This window comes from Phyllobates terribilis, unplaced genomic scaffold (assembly GCF_046119375.1).
Source record: "Phyllobates terribilis strain yellow unplaced genomic scaffold, ASM4611937v1 Scaffold_5__5_contigs__length_657084704, whole genome shotgun sequence".
Taxonomy (NCBI): domain Eukaryota; kingdom Metazoa; phylum Chordata; class Amphibia; order Anura; family Dendrobatidae; genus Phyllobates; species Phyllobates terribilis.
In genome coordinates this window covers 101,085,587-101,109,447 of record NW_027362765.1, presented here as the reverse complement: position 1 = coordinate 101,109,447, position 23,861 = coordinate 101,085,587, and the positions used below count along the sequence as shown (strand labels likewise).

At 43.8% G+C, this 23,861-nt stretch overlaps 1 protein-coding gene across 3 annotated transcripts in view; it reads left to right on the top strand.

Annotated features, from left to right (window-relative positions):
• The window catches only part of LOC141272199 (adenosine deaminase-like), a 119,042-nt gene that overhangs the window by 92,844 nt on the left and 2,337 nt on the right, over positions 1–23,861 (top strand). For all 3 annotated transcript variants that reach the window (XM_073682624.1, XM_073682623.1, XM_073682625.1), the window contains 9 exons: positions 2,232–2,293; positions 2,392–2,517; positions 11,453–11,596; positions 16,961–17,076; positions 18,715–18,839; positions 20,344–20,415; positions 20,566–20,667; positions 21,864–21,931; positions 23,474–23,603. In XM_073682624.1, coding sequence (XP_073538725.1) covers positions 2,232–2,293; positions 2,392–2,517; positions 11,453–11,596; positions 16,961–17,076; positions 18,715–18,839; positions 20,344–20,415; positions 20,566–20,667; positions 21,864–21,931; positions 23,474–23,603 — 945 coding nt within the window. The remainder of the gene's footprint in view (positions 1–2,231; positions 2,294–2,391; positions 2,518–11,452; positions 11,597–16,960; positions 17,077–18,714; positions 18,840–20,343; positions 20,416–20,565; positions 20,668–21,863; positions 21,932–23,473; positions 23,604–23,861) is intronic.

Genomic DNA, 23,861 nt, shown 5'->3' with positions numbered 1-23,861 from the left:
TTATAGTGTGTGGAGGACCATGGTGGTGCATTATATTGCATGGAGGACCATGGGGGTGCATTATATTGCGTGGAGGACTATGGGGGTGCACTATATTAGTGGAGGACCATGGGGGTGCATTATATTGTGTGGAGGATAATGGGGGGCACATTATATTGTGTGGAGGACCATGGGGGTGCATTATACTGTATGGAGGACCATAGAGGTGTATTATACTGTATGGAGGACTATGGGGGTGCATTATACGGTATGGAGGACCATGGGGGTGCATTATACTTTATGAAGGACCATGGGGGGTGCATTATACTGTATGGAGGACCATGGGGGGTGCATTATACTGTATGGAGGACCATGGGGGGTGCATTATACTGTATGGAGGACCATGGGGGTGCATTATATTGTGTGGAGGACCATTAGGGTGCATTATATTGTGTGGAAAACCATGGGGTTGCATTATATTGTGTGGAAGACCATGTGGGTGCATTATATTGTGTGGAGGACCATGGGGGGTGCATTATACTGTATGGAGGACCATGGGGGTGCATTACATTGTGTGGAGAACCATGGAGGTGCATTTTTATTGTGTGGAGGACCATGGGGGTGCATTATACTTTATGGAGGTCCATGGGGGGTGCATTATACTGTATGGAGGACCATGGCGGTGCATAATACTGTATGGAGGACCATGGGGGTGTATTATACTGTGTGGAGGACCATGAGGGTGCATTATATTGTGTGGAGGACCATGGGGGTGAGTTATATTGTGTGGAGGACCATTGGGGTGCATTATACTGTAAGGAGGACCATGGGGGTGTATTATACTGTATGGAGGACCATGGGGGTGTATTATACTGTATGGAGGACCATGGGGGTGCATAATACTGTATGGAAGTGGATTATATTGTGTGGAGGACCATTGGGTGCATTATATTGTGTGGCGGACCAGGAGGGTGCATTATATTGTGTGGAGGATCATGGGGGTGCATTATATAGTGTGGAGGACCATGGGGGTGCATTATACTGTATGGAGGACCATAGGGGTGCATTATACTCTATGGAGGACCATGAGGGTGCATAATACTGTATGGAGGACCATGGGGGGTGCATTATATTGTGTAGAGGATCATGGGGGTGCATTATATTGTGTGGAGGACGATGGGGGTGCATTATACTGTATGGAGGACCATGGGGGTGCAATATACTGTATGGAGGACCATGAGGGTGCATTATACTGTATGGAGGACCATGGGGTGTGCATTATATTGTATGCAGGGCCATGGGGAGAGCATTTTATTATATGGAGGGTGCATTACATTTTATGGAGGACCATGGGGAGTGCATTATATTTTATGGAGGACCATGGGGAGTGCATTATATTTTATGAAGGCCCATGGGGAGTGCATTATATTTTATGGAGGACCATGGGGTGTGCATTATACTATATGGAGGATTATGGGGAGTGCATTATATTTTATGGAGGACCATGGGGAGAACATTATATTCTATGGAAGACCATGGGGAGTGCATTATACTATATGAAGGATTATGGGGAACGCATTATACTATATGAAAGGGTATGTGTGACCATTATAATATGTGGTGGTCCATTATACAGTATGCAAGCAATTATACAGGGTGAAGGTCCATCATACTGTGTGGGAGCCATTATACTGTATGTAGGCCCATTAATGTGCATGGAGAGCTGTGTGGGGTCACAGTTGGGGGATCATACTGTGTTGGGGTCACCATACTTTGCCTTGGAAGTTGAGGTGGGGTACAGTAGGGTCATTATACTGTGCATATGGAGCAATTCACCATGCGGGTATCATACTGTGTTTGGGGGGCACTTTGGTTTATGGGGGCAATGAAAAAGGAATCTAGGACGTCAGCAGATGGAAAATTACTATGTAAAGGCTGGAAAGTTGTGAGATCTCCTCTTCTGTGACCCCGACAATTATTTAATTCATTTTTTTTGGGGGGGGGGGGCTAACTAGAACTTCTGCTATGGGGCCCCATGATTTCTATGTACGCCCCTGGGTACTGTGGCCTTACCTAGTATGAGAAAAACTTGTTGACGGGTTCCTTTTAAGCTCATTGTGCCTCTATGTGCTTTTCAAAATCAAGTCAAATCGGGTCCTGTTCTAGAGTGGCGTTACCCCCTCACATGTATGTCTGCTATAGCTACTTACAGACAATTGCACACATGGGCTAAGCCTTGTACTTTTTTTTAGGTAGAACTTCATATCCATCTGGATGCGAGCATACGACCTGAAACTATTTTGCATTTTGCCAGGTAAGTTTATTACCTTCCTTTCTTTCCATCCTTAATCTAGCAAACAAAAGAAGAATCTAACAAAAAAAAGTTTCTTTCTTTGTGTTTTTTTTCTCAAGAAAGAAAAAACTGCAGTCACCATGGTTTGAAAATCTTGAAACTCTCCTGAACAAGGTTGTTTGCGCTAAGCAGGGAAGCCTCACAGAATTTCTCTCCAAGTTTCATTACTACATGCCAGCAGTGGTGTAAGTTGACCTATAGGGAGTCTCGAATATCTTGTGCTGGGTTTATATGATTCTGCAGGCTTGTGCATGATGTATTGCCTTTCTCGTACTTTCCCTCAGGTCTGGGCAAGTTTACACCTATCTGTGACATATCATTCCATAAAAACATCTTAATACCGCAGCAGTGTGTAAGAAAGAATTTATTACATAAAGCTTCCGCTATTTCAAGAGTGTCTGTCAGTCCAAACAATACTTAGGGTGGCATTCAAAGCAGTAGGATACGTAACAAAATATATATATAATTGCGTCTTGCGCCATAGTGGTAGGAGACGACTGAAAGTGTCCTGATTTTTTTAACCACTTCACCCACGGGCCATTTTCTGCTTCTGTTTTTTTACACCCCTTCTTCCCAGAGCTATAATTTTTTTTTATTTTTACGTCAATATGGCCATGTGAGGTCTTGCTTTTTGCAGGACGATTTGTACTTTTGAACGACACCATTGATTTTAAGATATAATGTAGTGGAAAACGGGAAAAAAAAATTCCAAGTGCGGTGAAAAAAAATGCAATTCCACGTTTTTTTTTTTTACCATGTTCACTAAATACTAAAACTGATTATGTCATTACGAGTTCGTAGATACCAAACGTGTATAGGTTCTTTTTTATTTAAGTGCTGAAAAAAATCAAAAATTTGTAAAAAGAAAAAAGTGGCGTCATTTTCCGAGACCCAGAGTCTCCATTTTTCAAGATCTGGGGGAAGGGCGAGGAATTTTTTTTTTGCGCACCGAGCTGATGATTTTATTGATACTATTTTGGTGTAGATCTGATGTTTTGATCGCTTGTTATTGCATTTTATTGCAATGTTGCAGCGACCAAAAAAACGTAATTCTGGCTTTTTGATTTTTTTTTCTTTACGCCGTTTACCGATCGGATTAATTCTTTTCTATATGTGTATTTTTTTTTTTTTTTTATTTTGAAAGGGGCAAAAGAGGGGTGATTTGAACTTTTATATTTTTCAATTTTTTGAATATTTTTAAAAACATTTTTTTACACTTTTTACCTGTTTCAATAGCCTCCATAGAAGACTTGAAGCTGCGATCTTCTGATCGCTTGTGCTCATCTGCTATGAATGCTGACCGCTGGGCGGCGCTCATAGCAGATCGGTTATGACAATCACAGGCGTCTCCTGCAGACCCCAGGTTGTCATGCCAACCTATTGGCAGCCTGCGATCATGTGACTGGCGCACCGATGGGCAGGTCTTATGACACGCTTCCCGCGCAGCCATGTTAAATGCCGTTGTCGGAGATTGACAACGGCATTTAACATGTTATCAGCAGGTGGTGGATCGCGATTCCAGATCAGCTGTTATGTGCCTGAAAAGATACGAGCTCACCGCAGGAGCCCACATCAAAGGGAGGCAACATATGACGTAAATATACTGTATGTCATATGTCTTGAAAGGGTTTAGTAATCCCTCCAACATCTTCCCTTGCAACTTGACCAACATCTACCTCAATGGTATGAGAAATCAGAATCTAGCTGAGAGTATTTGCTTGTCTGTGTTCAGAACTCCTATAGCAATGAATGGAGAGAGTTGGTGCATGTGTAGCGCCCCGAGTGTTCGGTTGCTTCAGGGGTATTGCACCTCAACCAGAGGTGTGATATTCCACTCCCGGGTAAGGATGGAGTGTGGACCAGGGCTCAGGTAGCTGCACACATTTCACTCCTCATTCAGGGGGGGGGGGGGGACAGCTCGATGGTGCTCCCATTAATATAAATGCAGGCACGAGTGACCTTGTTCCCTGCCTGGAGTGGGGAGGGGAGGAACCTAGTGATTTGGGAGCAGATAGGGGCTGGTTTCTGGGCATAGGTAGGAGCCCATTGGTTGCAGGTAACCTGGGCTCATACACAGAGAGGGAGGTATATAAGGTGGGCACCATCTTAGTTCTAGAGCAGTAGAGAAGTTCAGTGTTCTGTGAGAGGAGAAGGCAGGGAGCAGAGCTGCTGCATGGGCTCTGCTCCCTGGGCAGGCCTAGCACAGAGGCCAGAGCCTGAGGGAAGAGAGAAGAAGGAGAAGGAAGGAAAGAGGACAGAAAGAGGAGTAGAAAGGCTCCAGAAACAAGAAGGCAGAAGGGACCCTAAGAACCCACGAGATAACGGGTGAAGGGTCGGGCAGAATAAGGGTACCGGATTCCCAAGTTGGTGGAGGTAAACTATCCCTCAGCCAAAGACCGGAGGTTGTGATCATCTATTGGTGCGACCCCCTGCTACACCCACTAGGAAGGCACCACATAGGGTCAGGGAAACCGGCGATAGGTTTCACCAAGAGAAGGCCCGAGGCAGCTGGACAGAAGTGTGGTCACTGGTGGGGCACGAGAGGCCAGAGAAAGGACAGAAGGGGGTCCTGTGCCATACTCCTGAATTGCCTGGGGGTTGACCGAGCTCCTCACCTGGTGGACGCAGCACGGCTTGGGCAGTCATTCCCTGCAGAAGTGACTCGGATAACAACTGTGAGTAAAAGACCCTGGACTGCAACACGTTGTCTCTGTGTTTCTTACCGCGCCAGCACTAACGGTACTGGGACGCCCTACACCACAACCCCCACCACCGCTCACTGCCCTGAGGCAACACTCCTCCCGTGGGGAGTTATACTATTCTCTGCTGCACCCACAACACCAGCCTCAGCGGTCTGCCCTGCAGCGGCGGTTCACTCTGACCGCAATCCACGGGTGGCGTAGTCGGACATTTAAAACCCTACAAATAGACTGCCACAACGTTTGGTCTGACCACCCTGAGTCACGGACCGGGTTGCCACTACTACCCCCATTATTGCCCTGTTGCCCGGTTCCGAGTGCCCCATGGCCCAGGGGGCGAGTCACATGCCTCACCATCTTTTCACTCACAGGTGGTTGGAACTGGGAAATAGGCAGGTTTGAGAACTGAGAATCACATGTTTCAGACATTTACCGCATGAATGGCTTTCGTGAGACAGTCCTTTTAAATCTCTTACCTGTTCCTTCAATTCCAAAGGTGGTACATGCGCAATGGCGGAGGTGCATGCGCAGTAACCTTCCCTGCTTTTATCAAAGGCCTATTGCCCATGTGCAGCTCTCTGCCATATACACAAATTCAAATCATGTCATTGAAGTTATAGAGGTTGGTTGAGGGACTATGGAAGAAAAGCCAAGACACTTCCCTACCTTGGCCACGCCTGATGGACATTTGACATCATGGGACAAGACACAATTAAAGGTATTTAAGTATGCTACTGCTATGAACATCATAACATGTAGTGTGTTTATGTGGCCCATACTGCTATGTCACCCATGGGTGGTCCTCGTTACATTTTCAAAATACCGCTGACAGTGCTGAAATCCCCGGGCGCCTCACGCTACGGGTTTGATAGCCCCAGGAGGGTTCTGCGGACACGGCCACAAAGATCATGGCCTATGTCGAGACGTCAAGATGTCACGGTGTGTGCCATGATCTTTGCAAACGCATGCTTAGCAACCTCTCGGGTCTATTAATCCCGGAAGCCCCAGCCTAGCATGAGAAGCCTGGAGATTTCAGCACTGTCTGCAGCGATGCGAAAAGGACCAGACGGGTAGCGGTGAGGAGCTGATGGATGGGTAGCGGTGAGGAGCTGATGGATGGGTAGCGGTGAGGAGCTGATGGACCGGAGTGGTGAGTGGCCCCACCCTAATACAAAATACCAAGATGGTTTGTCCGCTGTCTCGAACATTATGTGACGCACCCCCTGGGCCGTGTGTGTGTGGGGATACCCGGAACCGGACCTTTTGTGGATGCTGGGGGTTGTAGTCCTTGCGTGGTGGGGACCCGGTCCCGTGGCTCAGGGTGGTCTATTTATAGGGTTTTGTGATTACATGTCCGACTAAGCCACCCGTGGATTGCGGTCAGAGTGAACCGCCGCTGCAGGGCAGACCGCTGAGGCTGGTGTTGTGGGTGCAGCAGAGGGTAGTATAACTCCCCACGGGAGGAGTATAGCCTCAGGGCAGTAAATAGGGATGTTGGTGGTGATGGTGCGCGGGAGCAGCAGTAACCACACGGAGTCTGTCATGTAATTCAGGGTCTTTACTGTTGGCAGTATTAAGGGACCCGTCCGGAATACAGGTTAACAATGGAGGCCTGGTCAGTCTGAGAGCAACTGGGAAATCCCGCAGGTCAGGGGGAGTTTGTAGGCCTACCGTGCTGACTTCACTCTTTCTTGGCTATCCCGCTGTAGTGTAGTGGTAGCCCACGTCTCTGAGTGTACCGTGTTGTTCTCGCCCGTATGACTGGAGACTCGGGCCTTCCGTACTTCTCACCCCTCCGGGGCAGTAGGGGTCCCTCTCGTGTGGCTGAGCCTCTGGGCTTCCTTGGGCCAGAGGACTTGAAGTCCCCTGCGTGGTGGTTTTCTGCTGCTGGGCTTAAAACCCTCACAGCCTCGGACTCCAGTGTCCGGCTTTGTAAATCTCTAGCCAGGACGAGCTCTGCTAGCTCCCCTCCTGGCCTTGTGTTTCTCCTCTGCCTACAGGGACTCCTCAGCCTGCTGCTGACCTGTCCCTATCTGCAACTTCACTGGAACCTTGTCTCTCTAACCCCGCCCCAGATCCAGTTTATAAAGGGCAGATTTCTCCCCTCCCTGGACTGAGGCAGGAGGTGCTGCCTGCTAATTGTCCCCAACCAGGGAACCTCCCACCTGCTCTCAGACATGACATTGCTGCCACTGTTGTGACCAGACCTGGGGTGCCACACATGTCCTTCCTCCATCTGAAACTAAATCTCTCCAAAACTGAATTTCATGTGTTTCCCCCCTCTACTAACCCATCTCTACCTTGGAGGGTTCAACCATAACTCCTAAGCAGCGCACCAGCTGTCTGGGGTTATATTTGACACAGACCTTTCCTTTATTCCCTATAGCCAATCGCTCACTCGCTCTTGTCATCTGCATCTTAAAAACATCTCCAGCATCCGACCTTTTCTCATCTTTCAAACTGCTAAAACTCTTATTGTTGCTCTTATTCACTGTCGTCTGGACTACTGCAACTCTCTTCTGATCAGTCTCCCTCTAACCAAACTTTCTCCTCTCCAATCTGTCTTGAGCCAAAGTCGTATTTCTATCAAGCCGCTTCACCGATGCCTCCACCTCATGCCAGTCATTATACTGGTGGCCCATTCACTACAGAATACAATATAAACTCATCTCTCTTGCCCACAAAGCTCTCCACAGTTCTGCACCGCCCAATATCTCCTCCCTCATTTCTGTCTATCACCCTACATGTGCCCTCCGTTTTGCAACTGACCTAAGACTAACATCCTCCAGAATCCGCACCTCCATCTCCAAGACTTCTCTCGTGGTGTGCCAGATCTCTGGGACGCACTACCCCAGACGATCCGACTGATATCTAGCCATGTTTTTAAGTGTGCTTTAAAAACACATCTCTTTAAAGAAGCCTATCACTTCACCTCCATAAACGAACTCTCCTTCGTTCCCTTCTTCTAAATATTATTCAGAATCTGCTCCCACCTACTCATCTGTCTCCACATTCTCCATGCACATGATAACTGCACTTGATAACTGCACTTAACCTTACTGGCTGATGACCAGATCATGCAGCTTTATATGAAAATCCCATTTTATTATAATGGCTGGACCTGAAATAACAAGCACTTTTTACCTATTGTGTCCCCCTATTTCCTTGTAGACTGTAAGCTTGCGAGCAGGACCCTCACTTCTAATGTAACTGTTTAAAGGGCTTTCCTTGTATTGAATTTATTGTCTATATATGTCACCGCTTAATTGTAAAGTGCTGCGGAATATGTTGGCGCTATATAAATAAAATTATTAATATTATTTATATTCTGGGGTTTGGAGAGATCTCAGATCATAATAAGAGACATTAAAATTTCCTAGGAAAAAACTTGAGCACAGGCAAATTAAAATTCTGCCTGATCCACTCATCTCTAGTGGTTTTGCCATGCTGATCTAAGACTAGCCGCAAAAAAACACGATTTGGCCCCAGTGTGTGATCCCAGCCTAAGAGAGAGAAATAATTTAACTACTACTGTTAGATTAGTACCGATGTCGCTTTACTGAAAATATATAAAAAGAACACTGGCACAAAAATGAATCCAACAAGCAGTTCCACACAGCCAAGAAATATTCATTCACTAGGAAAAAAAGATGGTGTGGGACAAACCCCATGTATCATAAGTATCTTGCACGCACACATGCAATATATATAGAAAAACGTGCAAGGGAAGCACCAATGCAATAAAAATGCTAATTTTATTGAACTTCAGCTAACAATAGATCATTAGATTCAATCATTAATTAAAATACCATAAAACCACAGATAAATATACAGCTGGAACTACCTGGAATGACCTTTATTAATCCTGCACTAAATATCCTGCAATAAAGGGAACCTGTCAGGTTCGATAACACTATGAACCACCAGATATAGGGTTAATCTGCTGGGTAATAGAATTATAAAGATGCCCGGCCCCTGTACTGAAATTGCTGCAACCATTAATTAATGTTAGGTCAGCACAGTGGCTCAGTGGTTAGCACTGTTGCTTTGCGGTGCTGGGGTGCTGAGTTCAAATCCCACCAAGGACAACATCTGCAAGGAGTTTGTATGTTCTCCCCATGTTTGTGTGGGTTTTCTCTGGTTTCCTCCCACACTCCAAAGACATACTGATAGGAATCTAGATTGTTAACCACAATGGGGTGTGTGATGATCATGTAAGAAACACATAATGAATAATATCTGGAGCAATTACTGTTACTGCTTGCAACAGAATGTTGGTAAATAATGTAATTGCTCTGGGCACATCTGTATGAATGAAACTATATTAGGTTAATAGCATGATTGTTTTCCTTTAAATCCTCCACTACTAAATATGCATACACAAAGTAACAAACACAAAATTTCTATAGAGTCTGTTCTGCATGCACTAGCCTAGTTTAAAGGAACAAGTGGTGACCAAGAGAAAATAACAGGTTGGGGTTACACACCAGAGTAAAACGCAGTAGTTTTCATGTCACCTTAGATTTGGAGTCCTTAAATGCATGGAAAAACTGTATCACTGCACAGAAAAGAGAAAAGAAAAGCTGTAGACTTCAAGAACAAATGTTGCCTGCTACCTCCCAGGATCCATGTACCACCACTTCCAACATTCGTTTTGCAATGAATGCTTCAGCTGGGGTTGGTTGGTACTGACATAAGAGATATTTAAATACAGAGCAGAGAATCAGAGTAAGTATCTATCTAACAAATGAGACATACTTGCAATTAACAGTTAAACTAGATACCAAGACAATACCAGATGGTAGAAAACGGGCAATTCTGGTATTTTAATTTCAAGAGTTTAGGGATAAAAGTATTAGGCGACCTGCGGACTACAGACCGGAGAGTGGTAGTGCAGGGAGATTGTCATGATACTGTAGCAGGATTTCCCAGAGGCAGTTGGCTCCTTCCCTGTCCCTCAAGCTAGGAGAACCCTAGACTATCCCAGTACCCAGATTACCCCTGAAGGTGGCGATGTTGGGGTCTCGTACCGCGCTATTCTCCGATATGCGCACTAATTTGTTTCCTCCCCCACACAGGGAGGTATGGAACAGAAGTGTATAGGAAAACACAAACCTGATAGAGAGGGGAAACAGACGGATAAAAGAAAACAACAATCATACAAATGCACTCACCAAAGAACCGAGTGGAAATCAAGGGAACAGTAGGAGGGGTAAACCAAATGGGAGAGGATTAGGATAAACACACAATACCAAATAAATGCAGATATTTCCTGTAAACTACACCAACCAGTAGGAGGGGTAAACCAAATGGGAGAGGATTAGGATAAACACACAATACCAAATCCACGCAGATATCTCCTGTAAACTACACCAACCAACTGCTACTCCTTCACCACCAAACCAGAAAATTGAAACTATCACTGGCAACTCCCAAGTGCCAGTGGTGAGCATATATACCAGAGGGGAGTGGCCAACACAGAACAGCTGAGACAATTCAGGATGGAGCTCCAGGAGATCAACTGAACTGATTATCCCTTGCAATGACAGAGCAAGGAAAACCTGCACTGTTTAATAGGATGGTGAAGCAGTTCTAATCAGTGGAAGAGTTTGTGTAACCAGATGCCGTGATCTTCTGGCCCCTCTCTGTTGCGGTTTTCCCATGACAGAGATCATGTTTTCTTGTTCTACCACAGTGCTTAACTGTATTGGTGAGCTGTGCATGCCGATACAGTTAAGCGTGGCTTTCGCTCCAGTGGACCCCTGAGTGAGGGCCCTGTAGTTGACTGCTCCCTCTACCTCCATGGTAGCTACTAGACACCTCCACATTACACTACAGCAGCTTTAATGATCTCAAATTCAACATCCATGGCCATTAATATGGAGTTGTTCCCCCTTTGAAGCTATAACAGCTCCCAATCTTCTGAGAAAGCTTTCAACAAGAATTTGGAGGTGACTGTGGGAAATTTTACCCATTCATCCAAAAGAGCATTTGTGAGGTCAGACTCAGATGATGGAGGAGATGGCCGCGCTCACAATCTGTGTTCTAGTTCATACCAAAGTTGTTGGATGTGGTTGAGGTCTGGTCTCTGTCATGTTCTTCCACATTGAATACCCCCAACCATGATTTAATGGACCTTGTGCACCGAGTACAGTCATAGGGAAAAGAAATATGTCTACCCCAAACTATTCCCACACAGTTGTAAGCTACAATTGTCCAAAATGTTTTGGTGTACTGAACAATTAAGATTTCCCTTCACAGGAACTAAGGGGCCGAGTCCGACATCTGCACAGAAAAACGAATATTGAAATTCTCTCTGCACTCTAGTCTAAAGCATCCTATACTAACTTCTGTTATATCAAGGCAATGTACCACACAATAGCTTCTGAATTTTTATGAAGTCTCTTTTCTCATTGTCCAGCGGTGATCCTGAAGCAGTAAGAAGAATTGCTTATGAATTTGTAGAGACTAAAGCTAAAGAAGGAGTGGTCTACGTGGAAGTCCGGTACAATCCGCACCTCTTCGCCAACTGCAATGTGGATCCCCTCCAATTTGGGCAAAAAGAGTAAGCACTTTAATAAATAATAAAGTAATATCTGAGTCAATGGATCAGGCAGGGGTTTCCTACATGAAAAGGTGGCCATTCATATTAGTGTAAAGGTGATGAAAGCAGATGATGTCAACCAAACTTATCAATCATCAGATGAAATTCAACAGCGAATGTCTATTTTAGCTGACCAATCACAGACCATAATCTAGTGGAAAGAGTTCAGCTGAGGTTAATTACTTCTAGTCACAGACAATTTTCGCTTTTGCATTTTTTTTTTAATTCTCTCCTTCCAAGAGGTATAACTTTTTTTTATATTTCTGTCAACATAGTCATATACGTTTTTGAGGTCCAAGTTGTACTTTTGAATGACAACATTAATTTTATCAAATAATGTGCTGAAAAATAGGGAAAAAAATTCTGACATTGGATTTTGTTTTTACAGCGCGAGATGTGCTGTAAAAATGAAATTGGCAAAAACAATACTGCTCTGCACATACAGTCGTGGAAAACAAGTTATATTACATACATATACACTTTCGCGCACTTAAGCCCCCGTCACACTAAGCGAGATCGCTAGCGAGATCGCTGCTGAGTCACAAGTTTTGTGATGCAACAGCGACCTCAGTAGCGATCTCGCTACGTTTGACACTTAGCAGCGACCAGGCCCCTGCTGTGAGATCGCTGGTCGTGTCGGAATGGTCTGGACATTTCTTTGATCGTTGAGGCCCCGCTGGGTAGCATGCATCGCTGTGTTTGACACATTACCAACGACCTTGTTAACGACTCAGACACAGAAACACATAGGCGTGCATAGTTATACAGATCGTTACGGGTCGCCGCATCGTTGCTGCGACGTTGGGAAGATCTGACTGTTTGACATCTCACCAGCGACCACATAGCAACGCAGCAACGATCCCTGACAGGTCGTATCGTTGTCGGGATCGCTGTAGTGTCGCTAAGTGTGATGGTACCTTTACTATTACTATGTATATTTGTTTATTTACACTTTATTTGTATTGTTTCTTTTTTGCCATGTAGCTACATATTGACCACTAGGAGGAGCTCACTGCACACTAATTTATACAGTTATTAAAGGGAACCTGTCACCAAGAAAATATAGTCCAATCTGCTGGCAGCATGTTATACAGCCTGGGGAGCTGAACAGATTGATATTTGATTTTGTGAGAAAAGATTCTGTGTTTTAACAAGAACCTAACACCTGATACATGCTGCCCAATCCGTCGTAGGCGGCATGTATCCGGCACTGGATGTATGATATTAGCCAGGAATGTTCAACACTGAAACACTACGGCATTTCAGAGAAAAACAGTTTAATAACCACCAGGGACCGAGACTGCGCTGTAGACTAGTTGGACAGGAGGGTTCCTGGTGACTTTTCCCCACCCAGTGCCCTGGATTGACATGTCTCGGTCTACGAGCAGGACTGGGCAGCATGTATCCGTTGTCATGTTCCCTTTAATCATTCAAACCTTTGTTCTTTCTTGGATTTCGGTCCAGTGGGTGGTCTTATCAGTGACTGCCAGCTTTCTCTGCATAATTGTGAATAATTACCTACTTATGGCCAAATCCAAGCGACACTACTCTGTCTTCCTCCTCCTGGACCTGTCATCTGCCTTTGTCACAGTGAACCACTCCCTCTTACTACAGACTTTCTCATCTCTTGGTATCACGGACTTGGCACTATCTTGGATCTCTTCATACCTAACTGAGAGGACATTCAGTGTCTCCCACACCACCTCCTCATCTCGCCCCCTATGTCCTCAGGGTTCAGTCCTAGGACCCCTGCTCTTCTCCATCTACACCTTTGGCCTGGGATACCTCATAGAGTCCCATGGCTTTCAGTGTCACCTCTATGCTGACGACACACAGATCTACCTCTCTGGACCCGATATCTCCTCCCTACTAACCAGAATCCCACAATGTCTTTAAGCAATTTCATCCTTCTTCTCTGACAGATTTCTGAAACTTAACATGGACAAAACTGAATTCATCATCCTTCCACCGTCTCACTCAACCCCCCCAACTGACATATTCATCAAAGTCAATGGCTGCCCACTCTCCCCAGTAACGCAAGCCCGCAGCCTCGGGGTAACCCTGGACTCTTAACCTCTCCTTTAAACCACATATCCAAGCCCTTTTCACTTCCTGCCAACTCCAACTCAAAAATATCTCCCAGATCCGCATATTCCTCATCCAGGAATCTGCAAAAACACTAGTGCACGCCCTCATCATCTCTCGCCTCGACTACTGCAACCTCTTGCTCTGTGGCCTCCTTTCTACCACTCTCGCACCCCTCCAATCTATCCTAAACTTTGCTGCCCGACTAATCCACCTGTCCCTCCGCTATTCCCCGGCCTCTCCTCTTTGTCAATCCCTTCACTGGTTCCCCATTACCCAGACACTCCAGTTCAAAACCCTAACCATGGCATACAAAGCCATCCACAACCTGTCTCCTCCATACATCTGTGACCTAGTCTCCCGGTACTTACCTGCACACAGCCTCCGATCCTCACAAGATCTCCTGCTCTACTCCCCTCTTCACACAATCGTATACAAGATTTCTCCCGTGCATCTCCCCTACTCTGGAACTCTCTACCTCAACACATCAGACTCTCGCCTACTGTGGAAACCTTCAAAAGGAACCTGAAGACCCACCTCTTCCAACAAGCCTACAGCCTGCAGTAACCACCGCTCCACCATTCGCTGCACGACCAGCTGTATCCTCCCCCATCCCCTGTAGATTGTGAGCCCTCGTGGTCAGGGTCCTCTCTCCTGTACCAGTCGCTGACTTGAATTGTTCAAATTTATTGTAATTGTTTTTGCTATGTATATCCCTTTCACATGTAAAGCGCCATGGAATGAATGGCGCTATAATAATAAATAATGAGATAACTGTCAGTCACTGATAGGACCGCCCACTGGACCAAAATCCCAAAAAGAGCAGCAGAAGATCACCTACTGGACCGAAATCCCAGAAAGAGCAGTCGAGGACCACCTACTGAACCAAAATCCCGGAATAGCAGTGGAGGACCGCCCGATGGACCGAAAGAGGACTAAATGATGAAAACAAAGAATATATTGAACCTTTTCTCACAACACGATATATAAATCTACTCAGCTCATACTGCTCTATAACAAGATTCCTACAGATTGGACTATATTTTCATGGTAACAGGTTCCCTTTAAACTCTACAAGCTGTAGTAATAAGTGTTTTATAAGCGCCCCCTAGTGGCTGATGCCAATAGATCATAAACCTCTTTTCACAACATCAATGAGGCAGAAGCAGCATGTTCAGAAGAAAGATGTGAGCCATGAGGACAGCAAAGCATTAGTGAGATAATGGGGGGGGGGGGCAGACTGAGGAGAAGAGATAAAAAAAATGTAGAAGTAAGCAGCAGGAGCTGCACACAGCATGCAGTTAGTTCTCTTACCTGCACTCTGTATGAGGATTTTCTGCTATGTTAGTTATGATCACTTTGCCCTAGATGTGCTAGGAGAATCTCCAACATCTCTCGCCTCTTCATCTGTCTCCTTGCTGAAGTAGGTGCTTGTCATACAGATTCAGGTTGTGACAGCCTCTGCCTTATAACTACTGGGCGCTTCACTGCAGTGCATCATTAGTAGAGAAGGTGCGAATCAAATTGCAGGACCCAGGTCAGTAATCTGTGACTAGTGGACGAGAACCTTGAGAACCGCCTCTTACCAGATGACATTCTCGGCTCTTCTTTTGATTCGTTGGTTTGGAGCGACAACACATGTGCATCACGCTGCGACAATGAAGCCGCGCCAGGACATCTAATCAAGAGATCAGCCGTCAGGTAAGAGGAGGTACTCAGGTCTTCCGTCCAGCGGCCACAAATTATTTACATGGACGATGGACCAGGTTCTGTGAATTGATTTGCACCAACTCTGCTCATTATATCTCAGCACTCAATGTACTAATATAATCATCCAATCACATATGGCTGAACATCTGGAGAGGAAATGTAGGGAGTTACTGTTTATAACTAGCACTCCCACAGTCTCTTGAGATTTAAAGGAATTTGTCATCATAATTTCACATTCCAAAGGCGGGGAATAGATCTGGAGTGACAGAGACTTCAGATCTACAAATAACTCTTCAGCCTCATTTGCATATCAATTCACACACTGATTTCTCAGCAACGGAGGAATGTACTGTCCATGTAACGAAATTTTCACCTCCAAAATATTTAATTGTTCATGTAGTTCTTTCAAAGACAAGTCCGGCAATACAGTTACATGGCCAGTCTGTTCCTCCATTACTGAGAAATCAGAGTTTGAATCTATATGCAAATGAGGCTGAATGGCTATGGTAGATCTGAAGCCTCTGTCACTCCAGCTCTATTCTCCATACAGCGCCACCTGCTCCTGCTCGACTCACAGTCTCTATGATGTGTGGCATCAGGCAAAGGAGCCATCAGTTAAGCAAGAGGAGGCGGCGCTGGACATGGAATAGAGCTGGAGTGACAGAGGCTTCAGATCTCCAAAAAAAATATCAGCCTCATTCCTCAATAATAGACTGGCCATATAAAGGTATCGCTGGACTTGTCTTTGAAAGAGCTGCATGCAAATTTAAATAATTTGGGGTTTGAAATCCTGCTGACAAATTCCCTTTAATGAATCCTTAGCCAGGCACCTACCCCATGTTCTGCCCTTACATATATTATTGGTCTGTAGTAACATAACACTGGATTATTATAGACCTTAAAAGAAAATTTCACCTTAATTTTCTTTTTGATGATATATCGATAGTTGGGTAATCTGAAGAACACATTAACTCTTTTGGTACAAAGTTTCACCACTGTTTAACACCACAGTTCCAGTGACCTAGCACTGTCACTTTAATATTGTCATATATAAGCTTAGAAGATGGTTCAGGAAAAGAGAGATAAGAGATACGAGATACAATCTTTGCACCAGAGCTCACTGATGGATTTACTGGTAAATCATTCTGCTACTAGAGGTTTCGCAAAAAATGTCGCAATTCTTGACGTTTTCACCTCAGTTTCACTCAGCGCCGCCGAAATGGGCATAACATCACAGATCATCAAATTCACGGCAAACTATGGCATACCTTACACCAGAAATCTTATTCCAGTCCATGATTGTACGCTTCTTAATGTATCCAGCTTGTCTGACTCTTGCACATTGTTGACGCCGGTCTTGAAGAATCGGGCCAAAGGCTACAGAAGCTAAATGGTCCAAAATTAATAATGAAACCCTATTGCAAAAACAATTTTCAGACCAAAATACATGAATTTAAGGAAAAAAATTAAGGTGTCCATATCCTATAATCTATTAAAAATGTGAATTTTTATATATTCTGCTTGTTGCAGAGGGGATCTTACTCCAGAGAAAGTGGTTGAACTTGTTAATCAGGGGCTGAAAGAAGGTGAGAGGGATTTCAATATCAAGGTCAGATCCATTCTCTGCTGCCTGCGCCACATGCCCGGTAAGAAATATCTGACGGTGTTGGTGTCTGCTGTTTTATTGCTGTGCAGAGAGATCTTTCACTGTCATCAACTTTTTCTCCACTGTATATTACATGGATAAAAGCAACTCATCCCATGCATATATACCCCCTTGGCAAACCCTTAAAGGGAATGTGTCACCAAGTGTTTGCCACTTATTATGAGAGCAGCATAATGTAGAGACAGAGACCCTGATTCCAGCTATGTATCACTTACTGGGCTGCTTGCTGTAGTTTTAATAAAATCACTATTTTCTCTGCTGCAGATCTAGCAGTTCTCTGAATGCTGAGCTCTGTATAATCCCGCCCGCACCACTGATTGGCGTCTTTCTGTGTACACTGTGCATAGGCAATAAGCTCCTAATCATTGGTGGCGGTGGAGTTATACAGAGCTGATTATGTTAGACCACCTGGCATCAGGATCACTAGTCGTCTAGCGATTAATCCACTGCTTATAAAACTGTGATTTTATCAAAAGTACAGCAAGCAGTCCTGTAGTATCGCATCACTGGAATCAGGGTCTCTGTCTCTACACCATGTTACTGTAAGATTAGGAGGCAAAAACCTGGTGACAAATTCTCTTTAAGGCAGAATTCAGATGTCCGTATATATTTTATTTTCAGACTGACAGGGGCATATATCAGACTGTTTCGTTCTGGTCTGGAGACCTGAGGTCTGTTGTGAAGTCACAGTCCATACTCAGAACCCTGATATAAAAGACGTCTGAATTTGGCCTAAGGGCTTGTTCACAGGATGCATTTTTTTTTCTGCTCGTTGTTTTGTGTGATGAAAACGCAGCATTTTACAGTAGCAGCAAAATGAATATGAAAAATCTCATTCACACTCAGCGTTTTTTCCCTTGCATTTTTGACCTGTGGTGAGTTAAAAACCTTATTTAGCTGCATTTTTCCTTATTGAACAAATATGACACCAAAAAATGCTTAAAAAACGCACGAAAACTAAACTTCAGTTTTTTGGCCATCGCTCGTATTCTTCATGCAAAAAAACAAACAAACAAACTCATTAAGAAAGCTATATATGAACATAGCCTAGCCACGCTAGCCATGAACTCCTCCGCTTCGTCCATTCCAGTGCCATGTCTACTACCACACTTTTCTTGCCACACTTCGGTTGTCATGGCTCATGCCCCCCATAGCATTTTTGTGGCTTTTCCCATGATGACCGAGATGAAAACAGTTTTCTGTACTCTCCATTATTGGATTACATGCCTGTACTCTTAGATAAGTAATTGTAAGCCCGCCAGTATAGCTATTTATTGGGGTATCACTGCTCCATCCAGAATTGGAAATGACAATGAAAAAAAATTACACCTTGTTAACAATTGAGAAGCAAATTATTTTATTCCTTCAAAAACGTTTTTGTTTTGCACGACTGTATCATGGAAGTCCATAGACTACTGTGCAAGTGCAGCCAACTTTCCACAGACAATGACCATGGGAATAAGCAGGACAGGGGTGGAGGTTAGGAGAACCATGTTCTCAAGATAGGGGCATCTGGCAAATCCTGTGGCTGCCTGCCATAAGTGTTTCAGATGAGAACACCCGTTCTTCTGAAATGATTATTTTGTTCTCACATTCACATTATTCATTTTTCCATTAGAATGGTCTCCAGAAGTCGTTGAGCTTTGTAAAAAGTATCAAAATGACACTGTTGTGGCTATTGATCTTGCTGGAGATGAAGGGTTAAAAAGTGAAGTCTTCCCTGGACATCTACAGGCGTATCAGGTTCGTGCAATCTATAGATGAAATGAAGATTAGATAGATAAATCCAGGAAAAATAGATGTGAGGGCAACGTTTCGTGCCAAGTGAGGAACTTTTTCAAGCTTGAAAAAGTTCCTCACTTGGAACGAAACATTGCCCTCACATGATGGGTCAATAAAATCACCTTGAATTGGAACTTTTAGAGTGCTGACTCTATTTTTCCTGGATTTATCTCAAGGTTTGGTATTGCCTGAGGCTTTGCACCCACCTGTGACTTTTTGCTATATTGCTCGTGCTGCACCTATATTTTGATATTTAGATAGATAGATATGGATAGATAGATACAGTTGAAACCAGAAGTTTCCATACACTATATAAAAGACACATATGCATGTTTTTCTCAATATCTGACGTGAAATCAGAATAAACCGTTTTAGGTCAATTAGGATTACCATAATTTTTAATGAAGTTAAAGCTTGGGCAGAAATGAGTCTTCCAAATGGACAATGACCCGAAGCATACTGCTAAAATGGTAACAAAGTGGCTTACGGATAACAAAGTCAATGTTTTGGAGTGGCCATCACAAAGCCCTGATCTCAATCCTATTGAGAATTTATGGGCAAAGCTGAAAAGGCAGGTGCGAGCAAGGCGACCTACAAACCTGGATCAGTTACACCAGTTTTGTCAGGATTAATGGGCCCAAATTCCGACCAACTACTGTAAGAAGCTTGTGGAAGGATATCCCAAATGTTTCACCCAAGTCATTCAGTTTAAGGGCAATGGTACCAAATACTAATGAAATGTATGTAAACTTTTGACTTTGAGGTAAGTAATAAAAGTGCCTTAAAACATTCTCTGTCCCTCATTATTCTGGCATTTGGCTCATATTAAAAATTATGTTAATCCTAACTGACCTAACACGGGAAAGGTTTATTCTGATTTCATGTCAGATATTGAGAAAAACATGCATGTGTGTCTTTTTATATAGTGTATGGAAACTTCTGGTTTCAAATGTAGATACAGTAGATACAACCCTTGGCAAAAATTATGGAATCACCGGGCTCGGAGGATTTTCATTCAGTTGTTTAATGTTGTTGAAAAAAAGCAGATCACAGATGTGGCACAAAACTAAAGTCATTTCAAATGGCAACTTTAGGGCTTTAAGAAACACTAAAAGAAATCAAGATGATAAATGTGGTACTCAGTAAGGGTAATTTTTTTCAGACCAAGCAGAGGGAAAAAATTATGGAATCACTCAATTCTGAGGAAAAAAATATGGAAGCATGAAAAACAAACACACAAAAGAACACTCCAATACATCACTAGTATTTTGTTGCACCACCTCTGGCTTTAATAACAGCTTGCAGTCTCTGAGGCATGGACTTAATGAGTGACAAACAGTACTCTTCATCAATCTGGCTCCAACTTTCTCTGATTGCTGATATCTAATTGTAGATATCATCACCACCTACATGTAATCATTTACTGCTATATACATTTTTTTTCTAACTATGGATTACATGATAGGAGGCTGTTAGAAGTGGAATACACAGAACGGTACATGCCGGGGAGGCCGGGTCGGCGTCAGTGGTGAAAGAGGTAAGAACCGAGCCATACAGGGTTCTCATCTTATCTATAATTTATCACAAGTCACTAGAGGAGAATATTTCGGGTGTAACGATGACTTGGTACATTAGATTATGGTTGGAGCATGGAAACCCTGAGTCTTGTGGCATCTTCTATATTTAGGCTGTAGAGCTGCTAAAGGCTGAGAGAATCGGACATGGCTACCATACTATAGACGATCCTGTGCTTTATAAGAGGTTGCTCCAGATGGACATGCACTTTGAGGTATGTATGCCATATACTTACAAATACAATGCTGCGTCATTATGGCATGTGATGTGCAGCACTGTATGTAAAATCCCATCAGCCCCCCATTCTACAGTTATCCAGTGTTACCCCTCACACACAATTCAGTAGAACCAACGCTTACACTAATCCGTAAAGAGCATTACGACACATAAAACGCAGATAAAGCAAATAACCTATTCGATAAAGTGACCCACACATAATGCAGATGTTCTATACTGTCATAGCCTGCCTGTCACTTCTTTTCACCCTGTTCTCCACGCCACTGCTGTTTTCTTCCCTGCCAACGCTGTCTTCTGACATCACTCCACTCTGGTTCACACTCATGCAGCAACTTAACTTGTTTTAACCGGACATCTGCTTTATAACTTTCTGATCGGTGGGTGTCCAACCTTTGAGACCAACATTGACTAATAGAGCAGGGAATTTTTATTCCCAGTCACTTTTTTCCCCGTTACAAAATGGAGAGGTAGATCGGATGCCAGACCACAGCCCCAATCGTTCTCTATAGGATTCTCGATTAAGTCAAGCACAGCACTTGGCAGCCCAATAGGGGGTGAATAGAGCAGCTGTCAAGCCTTGTGTCGATCCGTGTTGGTACCAGATATCAGACACCTACCGATCATCAAGTTATCACCTCTCTTGTGGATATGGGATAACATGTTTTTACTGGACAACACCTTTAAGGCCTTTTAGGAGGTTAGAGCGTGGTGAACTTGATGCCTTCTCTCAATAGCTAAGTGTCCTCAGCTTTATAAAAGGCTCTTTCCTTTCGCTCTGGCCCTAAGAACCAAGGTCTATTAAGTGCCGCTGTCTGCTAAGATGTTCATCACGTTTCCAGTTACTGACCTGTGTATCTATGGCATCTGAACTCTGCATATGCTCTGGATGACTATGATTTCTGCCTGCCACCTTAATACCATGTCCAGGTATCTACTTCTCACCTCCATGTCAGACATTGCTTATGGAGTGTTCTCCAGAGGGAGAGATTCAAAGATTCCATTTGGGAGAGTTTTTCAACCCCTTTATGTGGTTTACTTCTGCTTACCCCCTGGTTTAGCACTGCGCTAAATCTTTTAATGACTGAGTAGATCCAGATCCCCAGTAGGCATTACTCCCCATAAATATTAGTTCCTTTCATTGCCTTTTCTACAGAGAATTTTCTTATTTTGCAGATGTGTCCTTGGTCAAGTTTCATCACCGGTGCCTGTGACTCTGATTTTACAAAGCATCCACTAATCCAGTATGTGTGCTTACACCACAAATATTGAAGCTGGTAAAAATAAGTGATTGATATCCGAACAGGTCTGAATAATTATAGGAGAACATGGCAGGCCTTCAGTTATATCAGAGGCCATAAAAACATATCTGGAGCCTGACAATGTCATCTAAAATGTCTCCTGTACATTATTGCTTGTAAGGAACTAGAGCACACATGCCAAACTCTGGCCCGTGGGCTAAATTTGGCCCTCAGGGTGATTAGATTTGGCCTGTGATGCCATATGGAGGACTATGTGGGGCCATTATACTGTATGGAAGACTATGTGGGGCTATTATACTGTATGGAAGACTATGTGGGGCCATTATTCTGAATGGATGACTATGTGGGGCCATTATTCTGAATGGACTATGTGGTGCCCATTATACTGTGTGGGGGGTTGTATGGGGATCACAGTTGGAGTATCATACTCTGTTGGGGTCACCATACTTTGCCAGGGGAGTTGAGAGGAAGTACAGTAGGGTCATCATACCATACGTGTGGAGGGTAAATGGAAGAATTCACTGTGGGGTTATCATACTATGTTTGGGGGGCACTTTTGTTGGCATCATCCTTTATGGGGGCAATGACAGATGAAAGGGCAATCTAGGGGCTTCAATTACTCTGTAAGGGCTGCAAAGTTGTGAGATATGCTCCTCTGTGACACCACCCAATATTAAGGTTTTTTTTTTTTAATAAATATCAAGGTTGGCCCGCAACTTTGTGTCCAAGTTTTTAATTTTGGCCCTCTGCGTATTTGAGTTTGACATCTCTGATCTAGAGAAAAGAGAAACCAGTGTCATATACTTGATCTAGACTTCCAACAGTCCAGTTTTGCCAGGACAACCCTACTAAGTAAAGAGGTGGGACTTGTCTAATTGCATCTAACGATGGGAGTTTTAGGCATTCCTGACCATTTGGGAATGTCCAAGGGGGGCGAGCTTAAGTATCTTGGGGGTTTAAACATTGGTAAGTCTGTACTGAGAACAGTGTCAGAGATGTAACTTGTAGAGAAGAGGGTGTCATGGAGAATTTGGTTGCACCATTTCTTCTTCTGCAAGTATGTTAGGTTGTTCGAGATCTAAACAAAATTGGCAAGAAACTTGATGAAGTTAAAAAAAATTATTACTCACCTGATCAATCCTTCGCAGCTCCAGTGCTTTTGGGTTAGTGGTCCCCAAAGGTCTCTACTTTCCTGCAATGATGACATCACCTACATTCACGTAACAGCTGTGGCTAATCACAGACATTAGCAGTTATGTGCATGTACAGCACAGGACCAGTAATCAACGTCAATCAGGGATCACTGGAGCCGTGGAGCTGGATCTTCAGGGGGTAGAACATGTGAGCAATGAATTTCAACTTTCCTTTTTTTAGATCTCCGACAGCCACTGTAGAAATCATTATGAACCCCTTGTTCTGCAGGTCCTCCACCTACTGTAGTTTTCTGTCAGTGTACCTGGGTTAGGGTCAGTTAACCCTGCGCACACATCAGCAAATTCCTGTGGGCATTTTTTTTCTAACCAGGTTTAAAAAAGATGGCGCCAATTGCTCTTTAAATAATGATGGACCTCTGCCCCTGAATGCTGGACTGGAAACTGATTATAACATTGCCAAGACTTACATGGGGTTCAGTGAAGAGGATTTTATGCGAATAGTAAGTACATATATATACTGAAGTGTTAGTAACCATTTCCTACTACGCTTAGTTACTTTGATCAAGGGAAGGACTTGCATAATCTTTGCAAGCTTTTCACTACGAAGAATTTTTATGGAAATAGATAAACATAAAAGTGTGATCTCTACAGATCCCTGCATTGCCACATTGGAGAAGCCATGGATGAAAAATTACCGCAAATGAGAAATGCTCATTTTTTTGACAACTGTAATTAATACGTTTTTTTTCTAATTCTTC